This window comes from Macaca nemestrina, chromosome 9 (assembly GCF_043159975.1).
Source record: "Macaca nemestrina isolate mMacNem1 chromosome 9, mMacNem.hap1, whole genome shotgun sequence".
Taxonomy (NCBI): Eukaryota; Metazoa; Chordata; class Mammalia; order Primates; family Cercopithecidae; genus Macaca; species Macaca nemestrina.
In genome coordinates this window covers 136,668,277-136,690,259 of record NC_092133.1, presented here as the reverse complement: position 1 = coordinate 136,690,259, position 21,983 = coordinate 136,668,277, and the positions used below count along the sequence as shown (strand labels likewise).

Here is a 21,983-nt window from a genome sequence, read left to right as displayed (position 1 = left end):
CTGGTCAACAGTCTTCCCAAATCATTCCCAACGGACTTACGACAGCCAGAGCCAGTTCTGCTGCTGGCCTCCAACACCTAACAGAGCACCAGCCTTCCAAACAAACACATGCGGCGGGGTTAAACGCCGCTTCCCCGAGACAGCTCCTGCGGGTCGCCTGCTCCAACTGCCTGGAAAATACTGTTCCTGTATTCTCAGCGGCTGAAGCAGCTTCTCCCACTAAGGTTTCATACAGGCCATGCTGCTTCTTTTTTAAGGTTTTAAAACCACCCACCCTGGCTTGAAATGTAATTATTTTCACATTTACATGTTCCCTTGTTTCAGTTTTGCAAGGATCTCCAAAATGCCTATGAACCACCTGACCTTTTTGCCAGTTACGGAAAAATTTAAGGGCTGTGTTCTGCAGCTGGTCTCCTAAACATACCAGGTGGGCTCAGACCGGTTTCTCTGAACCACACCATGCCTTCCCCATCTGACCTACTGGAGTGCTTTACAAACTCTAGGCTGCATGAGAAACATCTGCGGAGGGAGACTTTGCAAATGCAGATTCCCAGAGACACTGCTACGGGACTCGGGACTCGGAGGCACTAGGTCTGGGAGAAATGTGCATGCTAATAGGACCCCGTTGACTTGGATGTGGAGGGCAGTTTGCTGGAACTCGGTCATCAGTCATAGAGACAAACCTGTCAAGGAGTTTCTGAATTTTAGCTTCCAGCATAAAAGATCTCACTGTCCCAAACTCGGTTGGCCAAACAGCAGTTCTTAACGGACTGCTGTATCTTAAATCGCTATTTTGTTCAGGAATACACATTTTACTTCTTCCTCATATCTACTCAGCAAATGCTGAGCGAGCAAAGTGCACAGGACTGTCTGTAAAAACATGGTACGTTTTGTCAGGCGCACGGAGAGGAGCAGAGCCCTGCGGGACGGTGCCCAGCACCAACAACCAAATCAGGAGGCTTGCAGACACGAGCGCTCCTTTTGGCTGGATCACAGGCTCCTGCAGGTGGCAAATCTGAAGAGAAAAGTGCTGCCTAATAATAATATCAGCAATCTCCATTTACTGCGCAACGACTACTACGAGCTAACCATGACTCTTACACTCTGTCGATGTTCGTCCACTCGCCACCATCCTATGAGAGACTCTATCACTAGCTCTTTTATACAGCTGTACAAATAAAAAAGATTTTACACTCAGAAAGTGCCAAGGTCACACATCCTGGACGCATATGTGCCTACAGAGGATGGGTTGCCGAGTGGCATGTTATGGAATTTAGTCTCTACTTGATAGCAAAGACTTGGAACCAAGCCAAATGCCCATCAGTGATAGACTGGATAAAGAAACCGTGGCACATATACACCATGGAATACTATGCAGCCATAAAAAAGAATGAGTTCATGTCCTTTGCAGGGACATGGATGAAGCTGGAAACCATCATCCTCAGCAAACTAACACAGGAACAGAAAACCAAACACTGCATGTTCTCACTCATAAGTGGGAGTTGAACAATGAGAGCACATGGACACAGGGAGGGGAACAACACACACTGGGGTCTGTCAGGGGGTGGGGGTAAGGGAAGGGAGAGCATTAGGACAAATACTTATTACATGCGGGGCTTAAAACCTAGATGGCGGGTTGACAGGTGCAGCAAACCACCATGGCACATGTATACCTATGTAACAAACCTGCACGTTCTGCACTTGTATCCCAGAACTTAAAGTAAAATTAAAAAATTAAAAAAAAAAAAAAAGAAACACAGACCTACTGTGTATTAGGAGGAAGGCAATGCCTGTATTTTACAGAAATAGCCTCAAAGCCCCGTGAAGAGGGCAGAGAGAGCAGGTAGGAGGCGGCTGAAATCACAGAGCCAGGGAGGAGGGCCTGAGTGCAATGTGGGGGCCGGAAGAGGCCAGGCGGAGGCCTGGACTGAAGTGACTCATGGGTTGTGGGGGGCGGTGGGAGGGCAGGAATTACTGTAGAGTTTGTAACTTTGAGGACGCCGTGGCTTCCGACCTGGGTGAATGACGGCGCCATTCATCAGGCAGGACGCTCACGGAGGAGAGCAGAGACGGGTTCTGCTGGTTCTGCCGGTTCTGCCAGTGAGTTCTGTTCTGGAAACGCTGCTGCCACGTGGAGATGTTTTGCAGGGATGGAAAGGGAGTTGTGAGTGTGATGCCACGGGCGCGGGCACTCAGATCCACGTGTGATGCCATGGGCGCGGGCACTCAGATCCGCGTGTGATGCCGCGGGCGCGGGCGGTCAGATCCCTGTGTGATGCCACGGGCGCAGGCACTCAGATCCGCGTGTGATGCCATGGGCGCGGGAGCTCAGATCCCGGTGTGATGCCATGGGTGTGGGCGGTCAGATCCGCGTGTGACGCCACGGGCACGGGTGCTCAGATCCGCGTGTGACGCCACGGGTGCGGGCGCTCAGATCCCTGTGTGATGCCATGGGCGCGGGCGCTCAGATACGTGTGTGATGCCATGGGCGCGGGCGCTCAGATTCGTGTGTGATGCCATGGGCGTGGACGCTCAGATCCCTGTGTGATGCCATGGGCACGGGCGCTCAGATCCGCGTGTGATGCCATGGGCGCGGGCGCTCAGATACGTGTGTGATGCCATGGGCGTGGGCGCTCAGATACGTGTGTGATGCCATGGGCGCGGGCACTCAGATACGTGTGCACAGCATGACCATCCGAAGCCACAGAGAAAGACAAGGCCATGCTGGGCACAGATGGCTGAAAAGCAGGACTGGGGGGATTCTAACCTCCACATCGGAGAAAAGCAGAGTGAAGGAGAGGCCAAGAAAAGTCATCTGGGGAGGAGCTGACGGTGGGAAGGGAGCCCTGCCACCCCAGGACTTCGCAGAAGATGGGAGGAGACAGAGGAGCAACCGAGGAAGGACAAGCATTGCCAGGAGGAAAGGAGTGGGAATGTCCAGAGACAGAAGTCACCAAGGGTGGTAGAAACATACTGAAAATAAAACATCACGAGTAAAAAGCAAGAAACAACCAACCAAAGCAGGAGATGGAGAATATACGCGATCCCTCTTAACAAACGGTTGAGAAAACATCCAGCATCTTCCGGCCACCACTCCTATGAACACAAGCCACTGTAGCAGGTGAAGAGAGGGCAGTGGCCCCCCCAGGTTGAGGAACTTCCCCTGTGGGTTGCTGTGCTGTGTACCTGCCTTGGAGGCTGGGTACAAATGAAGCAAGTGGAGAAGGAAAGGCCAGTGTAACAGCATGAGTTCAGAGAACCATCCCACCTCCACCAATGGGCTGAGACCCAGTCAGATAAATGGGAAGACGCCATCAGACAATTCCAGAGTGATGCATTTCTTAAGATGGGCAAAGGAGAGATTAGATTTATTCCTGAGCTATCACTGCTTCTTGTGTTTAAATACCTATGAGGAAATTCTACAGACTTATGGGATCCCCACACTGCTCTCCAAACACACTTGCGGAAATCAGTAACTGCACACATACCGGACCTGCCTTGCATGTAAGTGCTGTGCTTGTCAGTGTGGAATGTGAAGTTCATGGTACAAGGAGGCAATTCCTAAACTCCAAAATCTTACTGTCCAAAGTTGTACACAGCACAGATTCCTAGCTTGATACCTGTAGGGTGTGTTTTGTCATTATTTATTTTTTCCACCCATTCAAAGCACAAAAACACTAAACGCAGATTCCCTGCCTGTTTTAATTTATAACGGGGCTCCCCAATTCAAAACTGGGTTTTGTTATTCGCATTCTAAAGCTCTCTTCAACAATTTCTGCAGCGGTAACAACTGAAAGAGCGAAATAACTCGGACGTAAGGAAGTCTGCTTGTCTTCCTAACTCTTGTGACATGAAAGGCATTTCTGCCTCAACTAAAAGGCTAAAATAGCACTGGGGAAGAGAGGGCTGATCACATTCCTTCTAAATAGAAGGAAAAGTGTATGAATCATGATGAGGACAAAAACAGAGAAAACAGGCTGGGCATGGTGGCTCACACCTGTAATCCCAGCACTTTGGGAGGCCAAGGTGGGCAGATCACTTGAGCCCAGGAGTTTGAGACCACCCTGGGCAACAGAGTGGGACCCCCATCTCTACTAAAAATACAAAAGAAACTAGCCAGGTGTGGTGACACGTGCCTGAAATCGCAGATACTCAAGAGGCTGAGGTGGAAGGATCATTTGAAGAGTTTGAGGCTGTAGTGAGCTGTGATTGCACCACTGCACTCCAGTCTGGGCGACAGAGCAAGACCGTCTCAAAACAAAACAAAAATATACAGAACATCTTCCAAATGTTTCCTATGGTCTTGAACCTGTTTTAGGTGATCTCCATAGATTAATGAATGTTGCAATCAGGGGTTGTTTTATCCAACCAAGTACATGGGGGCTCCAGGGCACTGCTCTGCTCAACCAAGCACTAGAATCCCTCCCTAGGCAATCTGACCCTGGGTTCACCTGCACGGCTCATATCCATGGAGGCAGGGCCCCGCAGAGGCAGCACAGAACCCTGCAGGGAGGAAAGTCTGCTGCAGGTGCCAGAGGGCGGCTGGCCGATGTCTGACTCAACTTCATAGACATACAAAGGGCCTGACCTGCTTCCCTCCTCCCTCCCTGCTCTGTTTGGCTTGAGGGTCTACTAGGGATGTCCCCCACCCCCACTCCATGCATCAAACACAGCAGACAAACTCACTGGGCGGTATAGACCCCTGTGGGATTGTCTGTTCATCCCAGCCACCAGCAGCAGCTCAGTGCCTAAGACTTGAGCACATTCCAGGGAACAGGTCCATCACAGAGCCTCTCTCTTCTCTCTGAGAATTTCCTCTTTGTTCTCTCTACTGGTAAATTCTTCCTGGAAACTCTGCTAACTGCTTTAATGCAAACTAAGCCCCTGCCATAAGTAATACCATGATTGCCATTTTAGAAATGGGGAAACCAGGGCTTAAATAATGTGCCCAAGGCCACAGGGCCACCAGGGACCTGTGTTCATACTTGGCACTGCCTGGCTCCAAATCGCCATGACTGCAGCTGACCCCACTCCCATCGCAGACCCCAGATCATGGTGACTGATATGGTTTGGTGTGTCCCCACCCAAATCTCACCTTGAATTACAGCTCCCCAAATTCCCATGTGGTGTGGGAGGGGCCTGCTGGGAGATCACTGAATCATGGGGGCAGCTTGCCCATGCTGATCTTGTGGTAGTGAATACGTCTCACAAGATCTGATGGTTTTAGAAGGGGTTTCCCTTTTCGCTTGGCCTCATTCTCTCCTGCCGCCGCCATGTAAGATGTGATTTTCAGCTTCTGCCATCATTGTGAGGCCTGTCCAGCCATGTGGAACTGTGACTCCATTAAACCTATTTTTCTTACCAGTCTTGAGTATGTCTTTATCAGCAGCATGAAAACGGACTAATACAGTGACTCATGTGACTACCGAGCTAGCCGGCTGTCCCTCCTCGCCAGCGCCCCAGCTGGCTAGTGCCCCGTTTGCTTCTAAAAGTCTCCTCGTTTAAGCAAAGTTTGTGGTCACCATCCCCACACATCTTGTAGCCTCTGATGAGGGCCTCAGTGTCAAAATTCCTGCCACTTCCTATGCCTCCTCAGCTGGGATCTCCATCCATATCTTAAAATGCAACTGTCGCTCTTCAAAACTGTCTCCTTCCAAACCTGTTCTTCCTCCTCTGTGTCCCTAGTCCTTTTAATGTGTCCCTGGGGACACTTCCAAGGAAGCCAAGGAAGCAGAACCAGCCCCTCTATCAACTAACTCTTCAGTCCTCCATTAACCACAAGCCACCTACATCTTAATATTCTTGCCAATAGGTGGCCAGGTCTATGAGGACCAAAAAGACAGTATGGCAAATTATGATGAAAGTAGATAAACACAAAGCATTACGATTGATAATAAATCTTGTAAAAGGCCATTTTCAGACAAATCCAGCATGATTTGACTCATGTGAGGTACCTGAAGTCATCAACTTCATAGAGACCAGAAGGAGGATGGTGCTGGTCAGGGGCTAAGGAGGGAAGGCAGACTTTAATGGGGAGAGAGTTTCAGTTTTGCAAGATGAAAAATGTTCCAGAGATGGATGGTGGTGATGGGTATATAACAGGGCAAATAAACTTTAGGCCACTGAACTGTATAATTTACAATGACTGAAGTAGTTAATTTGATGTTACATATATTTTAAAACCATTTTTAAAGATGAAAATTTTTTTTCAATAAAATATCTCAATGAAACCACCCAAAAGTTCTTGTCAATCTGTTGCATTACTTGCTAAACATGAGCTAGTAATCTACCAGGTCTCATTTGAAGTGCAATGTAAGTGGTGCATGTACATATATTTAGCCAGGTGTCCAGGAAAAATAATTCTGAGAAAGAAGACTCCAAAAAAGACGCTAAGGAAGACAACGCAGGCATGCGAACCTTCTTCTGGGCTAAAGAGCTAGGACAGCTCACAGAACTGCTGGACCAGTGTATTTGTCCCATTAAAAAAAAGGACCGGAAATGAATAGAAAGTCACTTAGTTTGTGGAAAAGCAGAGCTGTGAGTGTGGGAGCCAGTGTGTGCGGCCACAATACTGGAGACCTAAGACTGAAAGTAACTTGTATTATACGAACAATATTCACAGTTACAGGCATGATGACCTGCAGCAGAACACTGACCTAGGAGAAGGCACAGCCTCCTTTCCGGAACGCTGGCCCCATCATCATCAATCATCCTTGCTAACTACCCGTGGTTTCTGAGAGCTTAAGATTCTTTTCAAATATGCACTTAAAATGATATTACATTAATCTCATATATTTTATTCATTGCTCCCTCTTCAACAACAGCCCCTTTAGAGACATGCAAAGAATGAATCAACTTCAAGGGAAGTCAGATATTAACTAGAAAGAATCATTTTAATTACCTAAAAGTGGTCAATCAGTCTAGTGTTGAAAAGACTTCAAATCAATTTAATGCATGAAAATAATGAATAAAATTGTTACAAAGTACTTCATAAATTTAAAGTGTCAAATAAATGGCCTATAATCGGAATAATCATCATTAGATAAAAAAATTTAACAGCCACAAAGTGACCATGATGAATCTCCATCATTTTATCCCCAACATGGAGGAAAGGAAACATCAGATAGATAAAACTGAAATAACGAGAGCTAAGTGCCATTAAGCTGTCACTTTGAAAGGTCGGAGCTCAGTAAGAGCCAAAATCAAAACCGAAACCAAAACAATTCAAGCAAGACCCAGGAAACTGAGTGGAATTTTACTTTATTTGTATGCCATATCTTTTGTAAGTGATGAAAAAGATGTATGATTTTGAGTAATAACTACAGGTAATATCCTATGCAACAGATAATACTCCACAGACTGTTTACAAAACCTTTTTTTTTTTTGAGATGGAGTCTGGCTTTGTCTCCCAGGCTGGAGTGCAGCGGCACAATCTCAGCTCACTGCAAGCTCCGCCTCCCGGGTTCGCACCATTCTCCTGCCTCAGCCTCCCGAGTAGCTGGGACTACAGGCACCCCCCCACCTCGCCCGGCTAGTTTTTTTTGTATTTTTAGTAAAGACGGGGTTTCACCGTGTTAGCCAGGATGGTCTCGATCTCCCAACCTCGTGGTCCACCCGCCTCGGCCTCCCAAAGTGCTGGGATTACAGGCGTGAGCCACCACACCTGGCTACAAACACTTTTTAGAACAATGAATCAGGTCTGGAAAAACGGTCAATGTATATTTTCTGATGTGTTTCCTAACACTAACTAGTTTCCATTACTACCCAGTGAAAACACGCCGGGGAATAAGGAAAAGATCTGACATGAGCTGACTTCTATTTCTTTGCGAGAAAATCGAAAATCTGTATTCAAAGAGAACAGGCCAAAGAAGAAAACACTGCCCAAAATGTTACAGATACACTAAATGTTGTCCATCACTCTTTTTTAAGACGCGGGAAGCCGTAGGGTCTGGTGAATGAAGCAACAGAGAAAATGTCAAGAGCAATGGAATTGAACCTCAGGCAGACCTTAATGGCTTAGCTAGCTTCTCCACCTATAAAAATCAGGACACTCTTACTGCTGTTTGTGTTAGGTAATTAACAGCCATAAAGCATGCTGAAAGTAGAAACTGCTCAATAAATAATGACTGCCAAAGAATTTTAACCATAATGTGCTAAGTAATAAGGATAAAACATGGGCTTTTAACTTGACCATTCTTGTTTTCAAATTAATAATGCAAACAAGAGTCCGATCTCATGAAGATGGCTCAGCATAGTGTTACACAGCAAGTTAAATTTAGTCATTACAAAGTACAGAAGGAATCTTGCTTCTCCAAGAGCAGTTCACCCAACTCTAGGTGGAGCTGTGAAAATAAAGCCATGTTCTATTCTTGTAAGCTACAGACGTGTTACCACGTTGCCTGTGTCTACACTTTCGTTAACTCCAGACAGAGGTCATTCTACTCGAAAACCCACTAAGCAATCAACTTCTTGGGAATCTCCAATTACTTCACATTGATTTTGGAACCCTAAACTTCAGTAACATTTTAAACAATTTTCTGGGAATTGGCAACACAATGATGTCAGCCACGATGACTGCTTTCCACATTTCCAATTGCTTGTACTACAATATGTATGAGATTGTAGGCCTAAGACCTTGGCAGGCATTTTATAGATTCATAGTGAGGAAATAAAAATGGAGATCTTAGTATCAATTCTATGATTTTCCTTCTAAACTTTTTATTCCAAGCGTGATATTGAGTAAGTCGTAAGATTTAAACTATGAACTAGGAGAGCTAACTTAAACTATGAACTAGGAGAGCTAACTTTGTTTTACTATTCATATCTATTCATTTTTGCATATATACCCGAAACAACTACTGAGTATTATGAAATCCTACGAAAAAAAAATTGAAAGAATTATAAATCACAGAAAGATGGGAAAGCCTTGGAGATCAAATCCATTGTAATTATTTCTCACTGAAAACACACTACCTGCAAAATATGGTTTTCTACTTAAATATAAAGTCTGATCAGGATTCTGTTCACAAAATGCAGCATTCTGTGAATTTTCTTACACCTGTAAATATGCTATAGCTATAAAGGGTAGTTTCAACATCACTGAACAAAGAAGCCTAAATTCTGTTTATTAGACATTTGGGGAGAAAGTCATCCTCCAGGTACTATTTTGAGGAGGAACTGAACATCTACATCAAATTAAAGGATATTACCACATTAAAATACAACTGTACAATTTTGTCCTCATAATAACCAAGACCTGGAATCCCAGTTTTAGTGACTCACATTAATTAAATTGTGACATTTGCTTTTCTAATCATAGATGTAAAAAGACCACTGTGTTCCAAACATAATTATCTTGCCAGCATCTCATTGCATGAAATTATTAGTTAAGATGAGAGCCTCTGAATAAATTCATATTTGATTAGTTTCACTTATTTAAGAACCCGGAATAATTTAAGATCTGTTTAAATGAAAGAGAATGAACTAAGGCGACTTCTGAGAAGGGCTGCATTCCTCCACACGTTGCCATTTCGACAAACTCTACAATCCCCCCAGCGACTGCTACCCCCAGCGAGTACGTACCTTCCAGATGAAGCCACATCAGCCGCCCCTTCACACTCACAACGGAGGCCACACACAGTTCTCCTGGATTCCTGGGGTTCACAGCTTCAAGTTTCATGTTCTTTGTGAAACCTCGACTGAATGATGTCTGCAAGAGAAATGGGACCAACACTGAACCAGTGCTGACGCAGCAGGACAAAGCTGGGCAGATGAAGAAAGAGAAAGAAATGCATGCACATGCATCTCACATCAAGAAGACAGGCTCACGTACGTGTTTGTCCTTCCCACCGTTCATGAAGAACCAGGTGGTCTTCATTTTTGTTTCCCAGAAATTAGAACTATGCCTAGCACATAGTAGGTGCCTAATAATATTTGTTAAACGAGTGAGAGTATGAATTCATTCTCCTTCCAGTTCCATATGCACCCTTCCTTCTATGGGATCACTGAAGCACACACCATTTCCTCCACCTTCCTATACCCATTGATAACAGTTCAAGTGGGTACACGAAGTTTCCATCTGGCATCATTTTCCTTTAAAGGAAATGGGAAGAATATCCTTTAGAAATTTTCATAGTAAAAGGCTGGGTGCAGTGGCTCACACCCGTAATCCCAGCACTTTAGGAGGCTGAGGCAGGTGGATCACTTGAGGTCAGGAGTTCAAGACCAGTCTGGCTAACATGATGAAACTCCAACTTTACTAAAATACAAAAATTAGCTGAACATGGTGGCGCATGCCTGTAATCCCAGCTACTCAGGAGGGTGAGGCAGGAGACTCACTTGAACCTGGGAGGCAGAGGTTGCAGTGAGCTGAGATCTCGCCACTGCACTCCAGCCTGGGCAACAGAGTGAGACCCCGTCTCAAACGAAAAAAAAAAAAAAAAAAAAAAAAAGATTTTTTCGTAATAGTGTAGGTCTTTTTGATGATGAATTCTTGTGGTATTACTTGAAATTATCTTTATTTTCCTTTGTTCTTTTTGTCCATTGCTAATTTTGTTTATCGCTATTATTTATTGCTTTTTGTTTATTATTATCTTTTTAAGATCACTTTAAACATTTTTACATAGAGTAAAATTCAGTCTTTTGGGTATACTGTTCTCTGAGTGAAGGGCTGTGAGACCAGCGCATTTCACTATGCAGCTATAACCACAATCAACACACAGAACCATTCCTTCACCCCCAAAATACCCTTGCACTGGGGTCCTTTGGTAATCAGTCCCTCCAAAGCACTCAATTCCTGGCAAACACCAATCTGTTTTCTGTTCTTATAATTTCCTTTATATTTCTTTATATTCTCATTATGAGAAAATTTTCCTTTATATCTACAGTTCTTAAACTTTAGGATCAGAATCCCCGTTTTATTCTGTAAGTCATGTAAATGGACTCACACTATCTTGTAGTCTTTTGAGTCTGGCTTCTTTCACTTAGCATAATACACTGAGATTCATCCATGCTATTACATGAAATGGAAGTTTGTCCTGCTTTCTTGCTGAGTAGTTTGTACAGATGCACTGTAGCTTATCTATCCACTTACCAGTTAAAGGACATTTGAGTTGTTTTCAGTGATTGTGATTAAACCTGCTGTAAACATTCTGGTACAACTTTTCATCTAAACATAAGTACATTAATCTGCTCAGGTTGCTGTGGCAAAATACCACAGACTGTGAAGTTTAAGCAACAAAAATTTATTTTCTCATGGTCCTGGAGGCTGGAAGTCAGAGATCAGGGTGTCAGCAGGGCTGGCTGCTTTGGAGGCCTCTCTCCTTGACTTGCAGATGTTGTCTTCTCCCTGTGTCCTCATGTGGTCATGCCTCTGTGTGTATTGAGCAGTTTCTACTTTCAGCATGCTTTATGGCTGTTAATTACCTAACACAAACAGCAGTAACAGTGTCCTGATTTTTATAGGTGGAGAAACTAGCCAAGCCATTAAGATCTGCCTGGGATTCAATCCCCATCTTCTTCATCTTCTTTCTTTTTTAGACAGGGTCTCATTTTGTCACCCAGGCTTGAGTATAGTGGCATGATCTCAGCTCACTGCAACCTCTGCCTCCTGGGTTCAAGCCATTATCCTGCCTCAGCATCCTGAGTAGATGGGACTATAGGAATGCCCCACCACGCCCAACTAATTTTTTTTGTATTTTTAGTAGAGCTGGGATTTCACCATGTTGGCCAGGCTGATCTTGAACTCCTGATATCAAGTGATCTGCCCACCTCGGCCTCCCAAAGTGCTGGGATTACAGGTGTGAACCACTGAGCCTGGCTCCCTCTTTTCTTATGAGGACATCAGTCACACTGGATGAGGGTCCACCCATAGGACCTCATTTTATTTTAATCACTTCTTTAAAAACTGTATCTCCAAAGATACTCACATGCTGAGGTACTGAGGGTTACGATTTGAACATATGAATCTGGGGGAGGCACAATTCAACCCATGCCATTAAGTTTGCCTTTCTCTAGAGATGGGGCTGCTAGACCATATAGTAAATGAATGTTTAACTTTCTAAGAAGCTGCCAAAATGTTTGCCAAAGTTACTACAGCATTTTGCATTCCTATGACCAGTGTATGAGAGTTTTAGTTGCTACACATCCTCATCAGCACCTGGTATTGCCAGTTTTTCCAAATCCAGCCATTGTAATAGGTATCTAGCGGTGTCTCATGGTGGTATTAGCTTGCATTTGCCCTGCTGACTACTGATGCTGAGCATGCTTTCCCGTGTTTTTCTGTCATCCATACATCTTCTTTGGTGAAATGTCTTTTTTTATTCTTATTCAGCCACCTCTTCTGGGTCTTCAATTCTACATGATAATTGTCCCTCAGATCCTGACATTCCATTTGTCCTTCATTTCCCTGTCCATCTTCTTCTGTTTTACAGACAAAATAATTTCTATCTTCAAGGTCATGGACTCTTTCCTCTATCTTCCCGATTAAGCTAATCCAATAAATTTGTTTATTTCAAATATTGTATTTTTGGGTTCTAGAATCTCTCTTTTTTACCGTTTCTACTTCTTCTCTGGGACTTCCTATATTTTCATTCATTAGAGAATATTTTCCTTTATATCTACAGTTCTTAAATTGTAGGATCAGAATCCTCTTGAAAATCTTTTAAAAATATAAATTTCTGGGCTTCTCCCCGAAGTTTTGATTCAGTCAATTGGAGGTGGAGCCAGAGAATGTGTATTTCTGAAAAGTGCCCGGGTGATACTGAGGCTGCTGGTCTCAGGCCCACCCTTTAAGGACCACTGCTTTACATCACACTTAGTTATAATAGAGGCTTGAAAATACTTGTCTGCTAATTCCAACATCTGGGTCATGATGGGTTTAGTCTATGCTTGGCTTAGTCTATGCTGATTATCTTTTCTCTGATAATGAGGCTGATTTTCCCATTTCTTCTTTTCTATTGGGAATGAGGCTGATTTTCCCATTTGTCTTGAGCAATGTGGGAATTAAAGAGTGGATATTTTAAACGTTACGTTGTGGCTAGTCTGGATTATGTTATATTCCTATCAAGAATGTCGACTTTTCTATTTTAGCAAGCTATCACCTTGGTTGGACTGAAACTACAGACTCTGTCTCTTGAGAAGCAGCTCAAATCTCAATTGAGTTCACCTCTCCTAGGCTGCTTGGAGTCTTCCTGGCACCTACATGATTCAGGGATCACCACAAAAACCTAGACAGAATTTACACATAGAATCTGGGGTTCCCAATCCTGGTTTTCCACTGTCTGAGTCTCCCCTCACTTTCCAGGATCTGTGGTTGCCCAAATTTTGTAATGTGGTTCATCAGGCCAGAGAGACCATGAATTTTACATCACTCTCTAAGTTATCCCACATGTTGTCAACTGTGGCTGCCCTCAGGCTAAAAGTCTGAAAAAAACGGGACAATTCCCCCATGCTGTTCCCTTCTTCCAGTCTCCTGTTTTCTTGCCTGCTTTTGTTCACGTTCCACTACCCTTAAATAGTCGTTTTTGGTCCTGTGTCCAGACCTTAGAGCTGCTCTACATGCAGAAGGGTCAAGTTCAGTATGAGCTTACTCAGCCAATACTGAAAATATTATTGTAAAATAAACATAAAATTTTCCCAAATTGCCAACTACTATAAATTATCACCAGCCATGTTACAACACTATAGATCTACACACTTGTGGATACTGAGATAAACAGGTTCCTATAAGGAACAGAGACTACTTCCTTTTCTGACTTCTGGAAAGAAATCAAGGTAATTCACATTTACATGTCTTTTTCTAAAACTTAATTTGAAAAATACAATTATATCTTTATGTAACCTGAAAAAAAGTGATCCAATGCATGTTAAGAAATCAACTGGCTCCATGCCTTTACGTTTCTTTGGAAATAGGAAGCAAAGATCTTCTAGGTGGGTTATTTGTTTCTGTAAGTTACCTGGTCTCATCCACAGCTATTATGGATTGAACTTCCTTCTGAAAATACAATTCCGTTGGCCGCTTGAAAAACCTCTAAGTAAGTTAAAATGCATTTATCCTTCTTAACAAGGGAAAGCTACAACCACATAACCTATTTTCATTTCAATCCACCACTTGAGGGTAATTTATAAAGGATCAATAGCAAAACTGTTACCTGTGAGTTTATTTACCAAGCATTTTACTGTGTCAGTCCCTTTCATAACAGCCTCTGTTAAACATCCCTGGGGAAATGTCTTCCACATATCCAATTCCACACTAGCTCTCCTCTAATACACAGGAGATATGTGATTAAAAAATGAAGTTGTAACATGCATTCCATTAAAGAGCACTCGTAGCAAGCTAACAAACTCAGCAAAGCACCGCCAATGCAGTGCATACGTCAACAATCCTCTCTATTACATAAACGGAGTGCCAGAAACGAAGGCGTTCCTACGGAACATGCCCACAGATTCATCCAAACAGAGAGCATCTTGGTGGCCAAATCCTGAAAGCTCAGAAGCCACCTGGGAACGTGGTGACTTACTCTACCACTCAAAGCCATGTGGACAACTCCTGGCTGCGAATGGGAACAGAGGACTGATAAAAAGAAGCTTTAGTGGGACTATGTTGCCATAGAAGAAATCACTCTTTAAATATAGAATGAAAGAGAGAGAGAAGGATTTTCTTCTAAAAGTTAATGATTCGGGGAAAGAATATTTCTCTTTGTACCTTGTCAGGTACAAAGCACAATCTCAAAAGGGCTTTAGGGTGCTATAAGATGTTTCTGCGACCCTAAATGAAAGCAGACAAGCCAACAGATTCTGTGACTGCGACATCAATATGATGAGAAGTCAAGACAGCACAGGACATCAAAGCTTTCAGAGCTAACCAGCTGCAGTCCTCATGGGGGCATGGTTATGCAGCCAGCCCTGTCACCTAAACACACACCACTCGGTTCTTCAAGATGCGGAGAAACTGCTCTTGTGCAAAGGCAACATCATTTGGTGGCAATCCTGGGGAGAGCCAGGACTGGGAACCACAAATGGGAACCACAAATTCTATGTGTAAATTCTGCCTAGATTTTTTTACTGTTCCCTGGATCATGCAGGTGCCAGGCAGACTCCAAGCAGCCTAGATAAGGGGAGAACTCAGCTGAGATTTGAGCTGCTTTTCAAGGTCGTTCAATCACAGAAGGATCCTTGATTTCCAACCTTGCTGCTGACGTGCTTCTGTATTTACAGGTACCAACTGACCCAATCATCAACGTACTGAACCCTCCAAACTCTGATGTTGACTTGAGCTCACTTTTGAACTCCCTATTCAGCCACCCCTTTCTCGCTTCATTTTTCATATCGTTATGTCTAGAGCGCAAAGACAGGTGCAGCAGCAATGAACCGGCAAGCTCCAGGAGCACATGCTCAGCAAACAAGTCTCTGACCAGCCAGTGCTGTGCACTGTCGTTACAGATCTCAATTAAGAGGAGACTATCCTCTTTTTGTCTTAACATAAATTAATTCTCCTAACTAAAAGCGCATTGAACACAGTAGACTATACATTTAAGCCTAATTCTTAAAACAGAGATAATTGATATCTCTACTCATAGTTCCTAGGGTTGAAGAATTATTGATAATTTTGTAAACTACAGTCACGTACTGCATGGTGACGTTTCGGTCAATGACGAACTGCGTATACAATGGTGGTCCCATGTGATTATATGGTTGTACCACGTAACCTAGGCTATGTGGTATAAGCTATACCATCCAGGCCGTGGATGAATCTCAAAGCTGTATGTAGCACAGGCTATACCATCTAGGCCTGTGTAGGTACAAGGTACACTCTATGACATTCACACAACAATGAAGTGGCCTGATGATGCATTTCTCAGAACATACCCCCATCATTAAGCAATGCATGACTGTAGTTTATAAAATGACCTTCTATACCTCTGTAAGTATACGCACGTGCACAAACACTCATTGCTACTTTATGTGTCACAAAAATCCTATGACTATGTTCCAATAAGCTCTGTATGAACCAGGTAGTTGCTTAAAGTTAGCAAAGCACAGAAGTCACTAGCACCTTACTGGACATCAAAGAAAGCATTAAAGCCATCAAAATAAGTAAGACTGCATTTTAAGACTAGGCCTCAGGAGCAAACGCTCTCCTATCAGTGGGCTCATGGATAAGATGCTACACAGCAAGTGTTCCTCTAACAGGGGCACAGATGGCCAGCTGTCCACCAAAACGTGTTCTCTTCGCTCCAGAGTCCAGAATCACAGTTGGGCAGCAAGCCCAGGCAGGACCCACTTACTGGCCTCACCTGTGACATGGTGCAGCTAAGCAACGAGCTCCCACCAGTAGAAAGCAAACAGCAGTAACATACACTGCTATCAGGCTGCAGTATTTAAAACTAGTGATACCTTCTCCTTCATCTCTTTTCCTTCTGCCGGCTAGGTTACTCACCAAGATAAGAACCACCTATTAATCAGGAAAACCCTGGATTCTTCCGTAAGTGAGACTTGGCCATCACCTTTTAGCACGTTCCAGCAACTGTGCATTTACTAGTCAATTTGTTAGCACAGACCGCATCACCCTAGCAAACACACAACCTGAAAGCAGAGCTTTCTAAAAACTACAGACATTTTGTAGTTCTCCAGTGCACAGTAATACTCCAACCTTGCTTCATCAATACAAAGCAAGTTATAAAACTCATGGTAAACAAGATCTATGATTTTTAAAAATTAGGTAAGAGAGAAGCTTCTTACATTTCTGAAGCAGAAGGGAGGAGCTTCCTGCGCCCCATGCTGCTTGTGATAATCTGCCCAGTCGAAGTCCTGGCCAGAGTAACCTGGGAATGAAAAAACACAGAGAAAACAGCGTACATTAAGCAAAATTCCAGACAGATGAGCAAAATCAGAAGGGGTGTAAGTTTAGGCCCCCGAAAGATAATGTCCTTTGATGCCTAAAAGCACTTTAGATTCCATAAGCTCAGATGAAATATTTTGGATAAATTAAAGTACTAAACACAGGTAAACCATCGTTACCATAACACGGTATCTGAAGCCAGGTGAGGAAGGGTGGAACTTACCTATGGCAGCGCCAGCCAGTGGGGGGATTTGCCATAAGGGGGAAGAGCTGAGCCGGGATATGACATAAAACACACTCTCACCACTCACTGTGCAGAAATAGACAATGACATCTCCCTTATGGGAAGCCTGAGTTCATGGGAGCTTACTTTTCAGTGTCTTTATGGAAAACATGAGATTTTACGGGGCGGGGAACAGTACCAGGGACGACTTTTTAAAAAGTAACAGAAGATAGTAGAGGGTTTGGAGAGAAAGCTCCCAGAGAAATGAGGGAAGGGGAGGAAGGCAAACGTTGCCCTGACTTGCTGAGACTGAAGGAACATGAGAATCGCAGGACGCAGCCCTCTGCTGCAAAGCTCTGGGGGCAGTTTGGATATACTGAGAGAGGCATCTGAACAACAACTCTTCATATACATTGAATGTAACCAAATACAGATCCTACTAAAGTGGCTTTTTTCTTTCTTTCTTTATAGTCACTTCATTTTGTAGCAGGGGTGGAAGATGCAACTACATAATGTCCATCATGACCATGGCAAGACAGGAGAAAAGGTGAGAGGAGAGGGGCCTGAATTATACCTAAGAAAGGCATAACCCAGGGAGGAAAATGCCTCTTAATGGGAGTCTCATCGGCACAAAAACAAACCAATGGACAGGCAAGGAATAAGGAGTGAGGTGTCAAAACCTTCCTGTAAACAAGCAAAGGAAAAACACAGCCCAACTGTGATTCGCTGACGTGGGTAAATGCCCCTAGTATCTTCATTGACGGTGTTCTCTGTTGGCTGAAATCTACATGAAGTAAATCTCTAAGGGATTTCTTATGTTTTTTAATCCAAATCCCCCAGTTTCTTTTCCCCATATTGTCACAGATTCTGTGAGTGCAGATTCATTTATGATAAGGACTTTTAGTTACTAAGTCAGATGCAGAGAGACTATGGAAATTCTTTATTAAGGAAACTCAAGATACTGAAGATACTGATTGCCTCTACTTGTATTCCCAAGCAAAAAAATTGGAATTATTTTCATTAAGCAAGCTCAATATATCCTACTTTTTGTTGTTTCTGTTTTTGTTTTTTGAGACAGAGTCTTGCTCTGTCGCCCAGGCTGGAGTGCAGTGGCACGGTATCGGCTCACTGCAACCTCTGCCTCCCAGGTTCAAGCAATTCTCCTGCCTCAGCTTCCTGAGTAGCTGGGACTACAGACACCTGCCACCATGCCTGGCTAATTTTTATATTTTTCGTAGAGACAAGATTTCACTATATTGGCCGGGCTGGTCTCGAGCTCCTGACTTTGTGATCCACCCGCCTTGGCATCCCAAAGTGCTAGGATTACAGACGTGAGCCACCCTGCCAAGCCCTATTTTTTTTTTTTTTTTTTTTTTTTTAAGATAGGAAGGGTGACAGTTAACCAAAAAAGCAGCTGTGCTTCTCGGGTACCAGAGACCAACCCATGACCTTCCCATATCCCGTTGACCATCAGTGGCAGGTCCCCTTCTTTCTTAACAGCTGTTTCATTCTATAAAGACTGAAAATTCTTTCCAGCCACTTTCAAAGAAGTTCTTCGAGTTCTTCCACCTGCCCTTTCTCCTGCCCTTCTCTCCAAAGCTCCCCTCCAGCTAAATGGCTCTTGCATCAGAGGTTTCTGGACAGGACCAAAGTCAACTTTCTTCTGAAGCTTTTTAAACACAACAGAACACATCTCACAAACAAGGTAATGTAATGTAAGTTTCTCTACAATTAAGAAAACTTTCCACTCTGAGTGTAGTTTCTCTGGAGCTGTCTGGATCAAAGCCTCGCATTACTGTAGAAGAATTAGCCTCAAGACACACCAAACGGAGAAGTTTCCTAACAGGACAAAGGGCCTGGAACTGGAGAAGAGGGTATCCAGGTTTAAGACCCAGCTCTCCCAGTAATGGGATGGAGCCAGGAAAAAGTAGATTAAATCTTCTGTGCCCCACTTTCCTCATCCACAAATTCACAAATTAAAAAGAAAAGCAGCTGGGCGTGGTGGCTCACACCCGTAATCCCAGCACTTTGGGAGGCTGAGGCAGGTGGATCACGAGGCCAGGAGTTTGAGACCAGCCTGACCAACATCGTGAAACCTCGTCTCTATTACAAATACAAAAATTAGGCAGATGTGGTGGTGTGCCCCTGTAAACCCAGCTACTCAGGAGGCTGATGCTGGAGAATTGCTTGAACCCGGGAGGCAGAGGTTGATGTGAGCTGACATCACACCACTGCACTCCAACCTGGGCAACAGAGCAAGACTCTGTCTCTCAAAAAACGAAATAAAAATAAATAAAATAAAGTAAATAAAGAGAAAAGCGTTTAGATCCCTCTGCCGTTGCATTCTGATTCAGAGCCACCATTACTAATTATTTTACTGTTGCTACTAAGGATTTTTTCCCCCAACTCTCCGTGGTTAATTCCCTTCTCTGCTCCTAAAAGAAAAGTGTAATGTGACTGGATGATGAGCAGTTACCTAACAAGGCATTCCTCTAAGCAGACCTCATGACTGCATCCGTGAAGCTACATCTCTGTAACACAATGATCTCGTCTGTCTGGGGTTTTGGAAGATAGACTTTGTTAAAGTCAAGATCTCCTTCTGTTCCACTGTCTCTTCGTGGACCTCTGCTATTTCCTGAGTTAATTTTAAGAGTGAAGAAAACTTGAAGAGATCACTGGGGTGGGGAGGAGGGAAATGAGAGGAAACTATATAGAAAAATAGCAAAGCATTTTCTGATACAGTCTGGCATGTGGGTAATCTTTATGGTCCATATATGTTCAGATAAAACTTTCCAACCTGGAAGTCACCGCTATTTCCTACACAGAGACGTTAAGCTGGGCTTTCTATAATTAACTTCTAATGAGCTTCAACCCATTTTATAAAATGTCATGCCCCATGTTTTCTTGGACCTACATTCAAGCCTTCTAGCTATTCATCCAGTCCTCCACACTTTGTCTATGGAGAGCCATTTCTAATCTGATAATTTCTAGATAAAATCAAGTCTTGCTGGGTACGTCCTAAGCAACAGTTAATTATTCTGCCCCTAGAACATGCTCATTTCCTTGACATTCCAACAACTTAGACTCCTCCTTCCCCTTCCCCTCCTCCTCCTCTTCGGGACCTTTACTCACTTCATCCCTTCAAATTCTTCTCCTTTGGGCTGATAATGAGCTCTCTTGGTAAGGCAGTTTTGTGACAGCTCAGAAAATAACTGCGACATAAAAACAAATTGCTGTGGATGGTATAATAGAGATGACAGGGTCAATTATACTCATTAATCAACAAAGACAGAACAAGAAGTACTAAGGCTTAACTGTGGAAAGGAAAACATGTTTTAAACCTGGAGGGAGGGAGGGAAATAGCAGAGGGGAGAAGAAAATGAGAGGAAATAAAACCCCTTAGGCAATTAAAATTTGCAGCAAGCTTCCCTGAGAGACTGCTGAACCACAACCATTAGATTTATTTAAGCTTTTATTAGTGTTTATTCTGAACGAAGTTTCAACCCTTACAGGTCCAAAAGGGAAGAGGTTGATGACCCATTTCCCTTGGATACATATTAATTGACATAAAACAGCTCTATTTGCACACATCATTATTGGCAGTGCAAGTGGACAATTCTTTGGAAAAACTATTTGGCATTAAAAAAACTCCTATCCTTTGACACAACCATTTCACTTCTGGGAACTTATCCCATAAAACTGACCCTAAAAGCCGAAAAAGGTGTTACACAGGAAGACACTTACAGTATTATGATTAGTAACACTGGAGGAAAAAAAATGAAATAACTTTCTGTGCAGTAATAGAAAATGAGATGAGACTTCTCCAAGTCTGTGGAATGCCACGTAGGCATGAAACTGCATGTAGTTTTAAAAAATTCATAAAAATAATTGCTATGGCTTTAGAAGAAAAGACTGCTATAAACATATACAGAATATTAGATTTACATAAAATATGCAAAGATGAAGACCAGAGAAAATGTACAAAAACCCTAATAATAAATATTACAATAATTGTTGGGTGGTGGAACTCTTGGCTACTTTCTTCTTTGACTTCTTTGTATTTTCCAAGTTTTCAATAATGATCACAAAATTATTCCATTAATAAAAAAGTATCTGAAAACACAGAATCTTTGCCCTATTTTAAATGATAATTAAGGCATGGTTGATCAATCCAGAGTCCACTCAGCACATGAAATACACCATGACTGCCTCCCCTCAGCCTTCCTCCAGCTTTGCCAGTAGAATCCTGATATCCAGTTCCTGGAGGAAGTGAATCGAGACAATCTTGAGACATTCATGGTGGCCATATGCCCTTTTCAGGAGGCTTAAGATGGGTAGGAGATGGGTTTACAGAAAAAAATTCTCTCTCTAACAAAAGAGACATGCAGGAATAAAAACTCCTCTTCTATCCTGGGTGGCTATGAAAAAACATACACAATCTTAATAAAAAATAAAAATAGCAAAGGAATACCATGTTTGCCATCTACCTGGCTAGCAAAATGAAAAGCAACACTAAGAATCCACCATTCTAAAGGCTGTTAGGAAGCAGGTGCTTTTATGTGTCTGTGGTTGGAGTGTAACTTTAAAAACCACTGTAATGTCAATTTGGTAATGTGTCAAAATCCTCAGGCTCCAGCAACTACTGGGAGTAACAGACACACAGCCTGACGCCGATAACACAGTGAGGTAAAAGCAAGAATGGAGGGGCACTTGGAGAGTGAGGAAAGAAGGCTCTGAAGATCTCACCACGGCAGAGCAAACAGCTCCATAGAGAGATCTTCCTCACTCCGGAGAATGTTTACTCTATTAAATGTTAGAAGAGCATGAGTAAATAGCAAGCGTATTTAGTTTTCAGTTCCACCTTCCTTGGAAAGGAAAAGTGATACAATCATCTTCAAAGTCAGCAAATACCAGGACCCA

The 21,983-nt window shown here is 43.3% G+C and overlaps 1 protein-coding gene across 10 annotated transcripts in view; it reads right to left on the bottom strand.

The window, feature by feature from the left end:
- LOC105494351 (Scm like with four mbt domains 2) overlaps positions 1 to 21,983 on the bottom strand; it is a 253,153-nt gene that overhangs the window by 52,046 nt on the left and 179,124 nt on the right. For all 10 annotated transcript variants that reach the window (XM_011762686.3, XM_011762684.3, XM_011762683.3 and 7 more), the window contains 2 exons: positions 16,741 to 16,823; positions 9,583 to 9,709 (listed from right to left, as the gene is read on the bottom strand). In XM_011762686.3, coding sequence (XP_011760988.1) covers positions 9,583 to 9,709; positions 16,741 to 16,823 — 210 coding nt within the window. The remainder of the gene's footprint in view (positions 1 to 9,582; positions 9,710 to 16,740; positions 16,824 to 21,983) is intronic.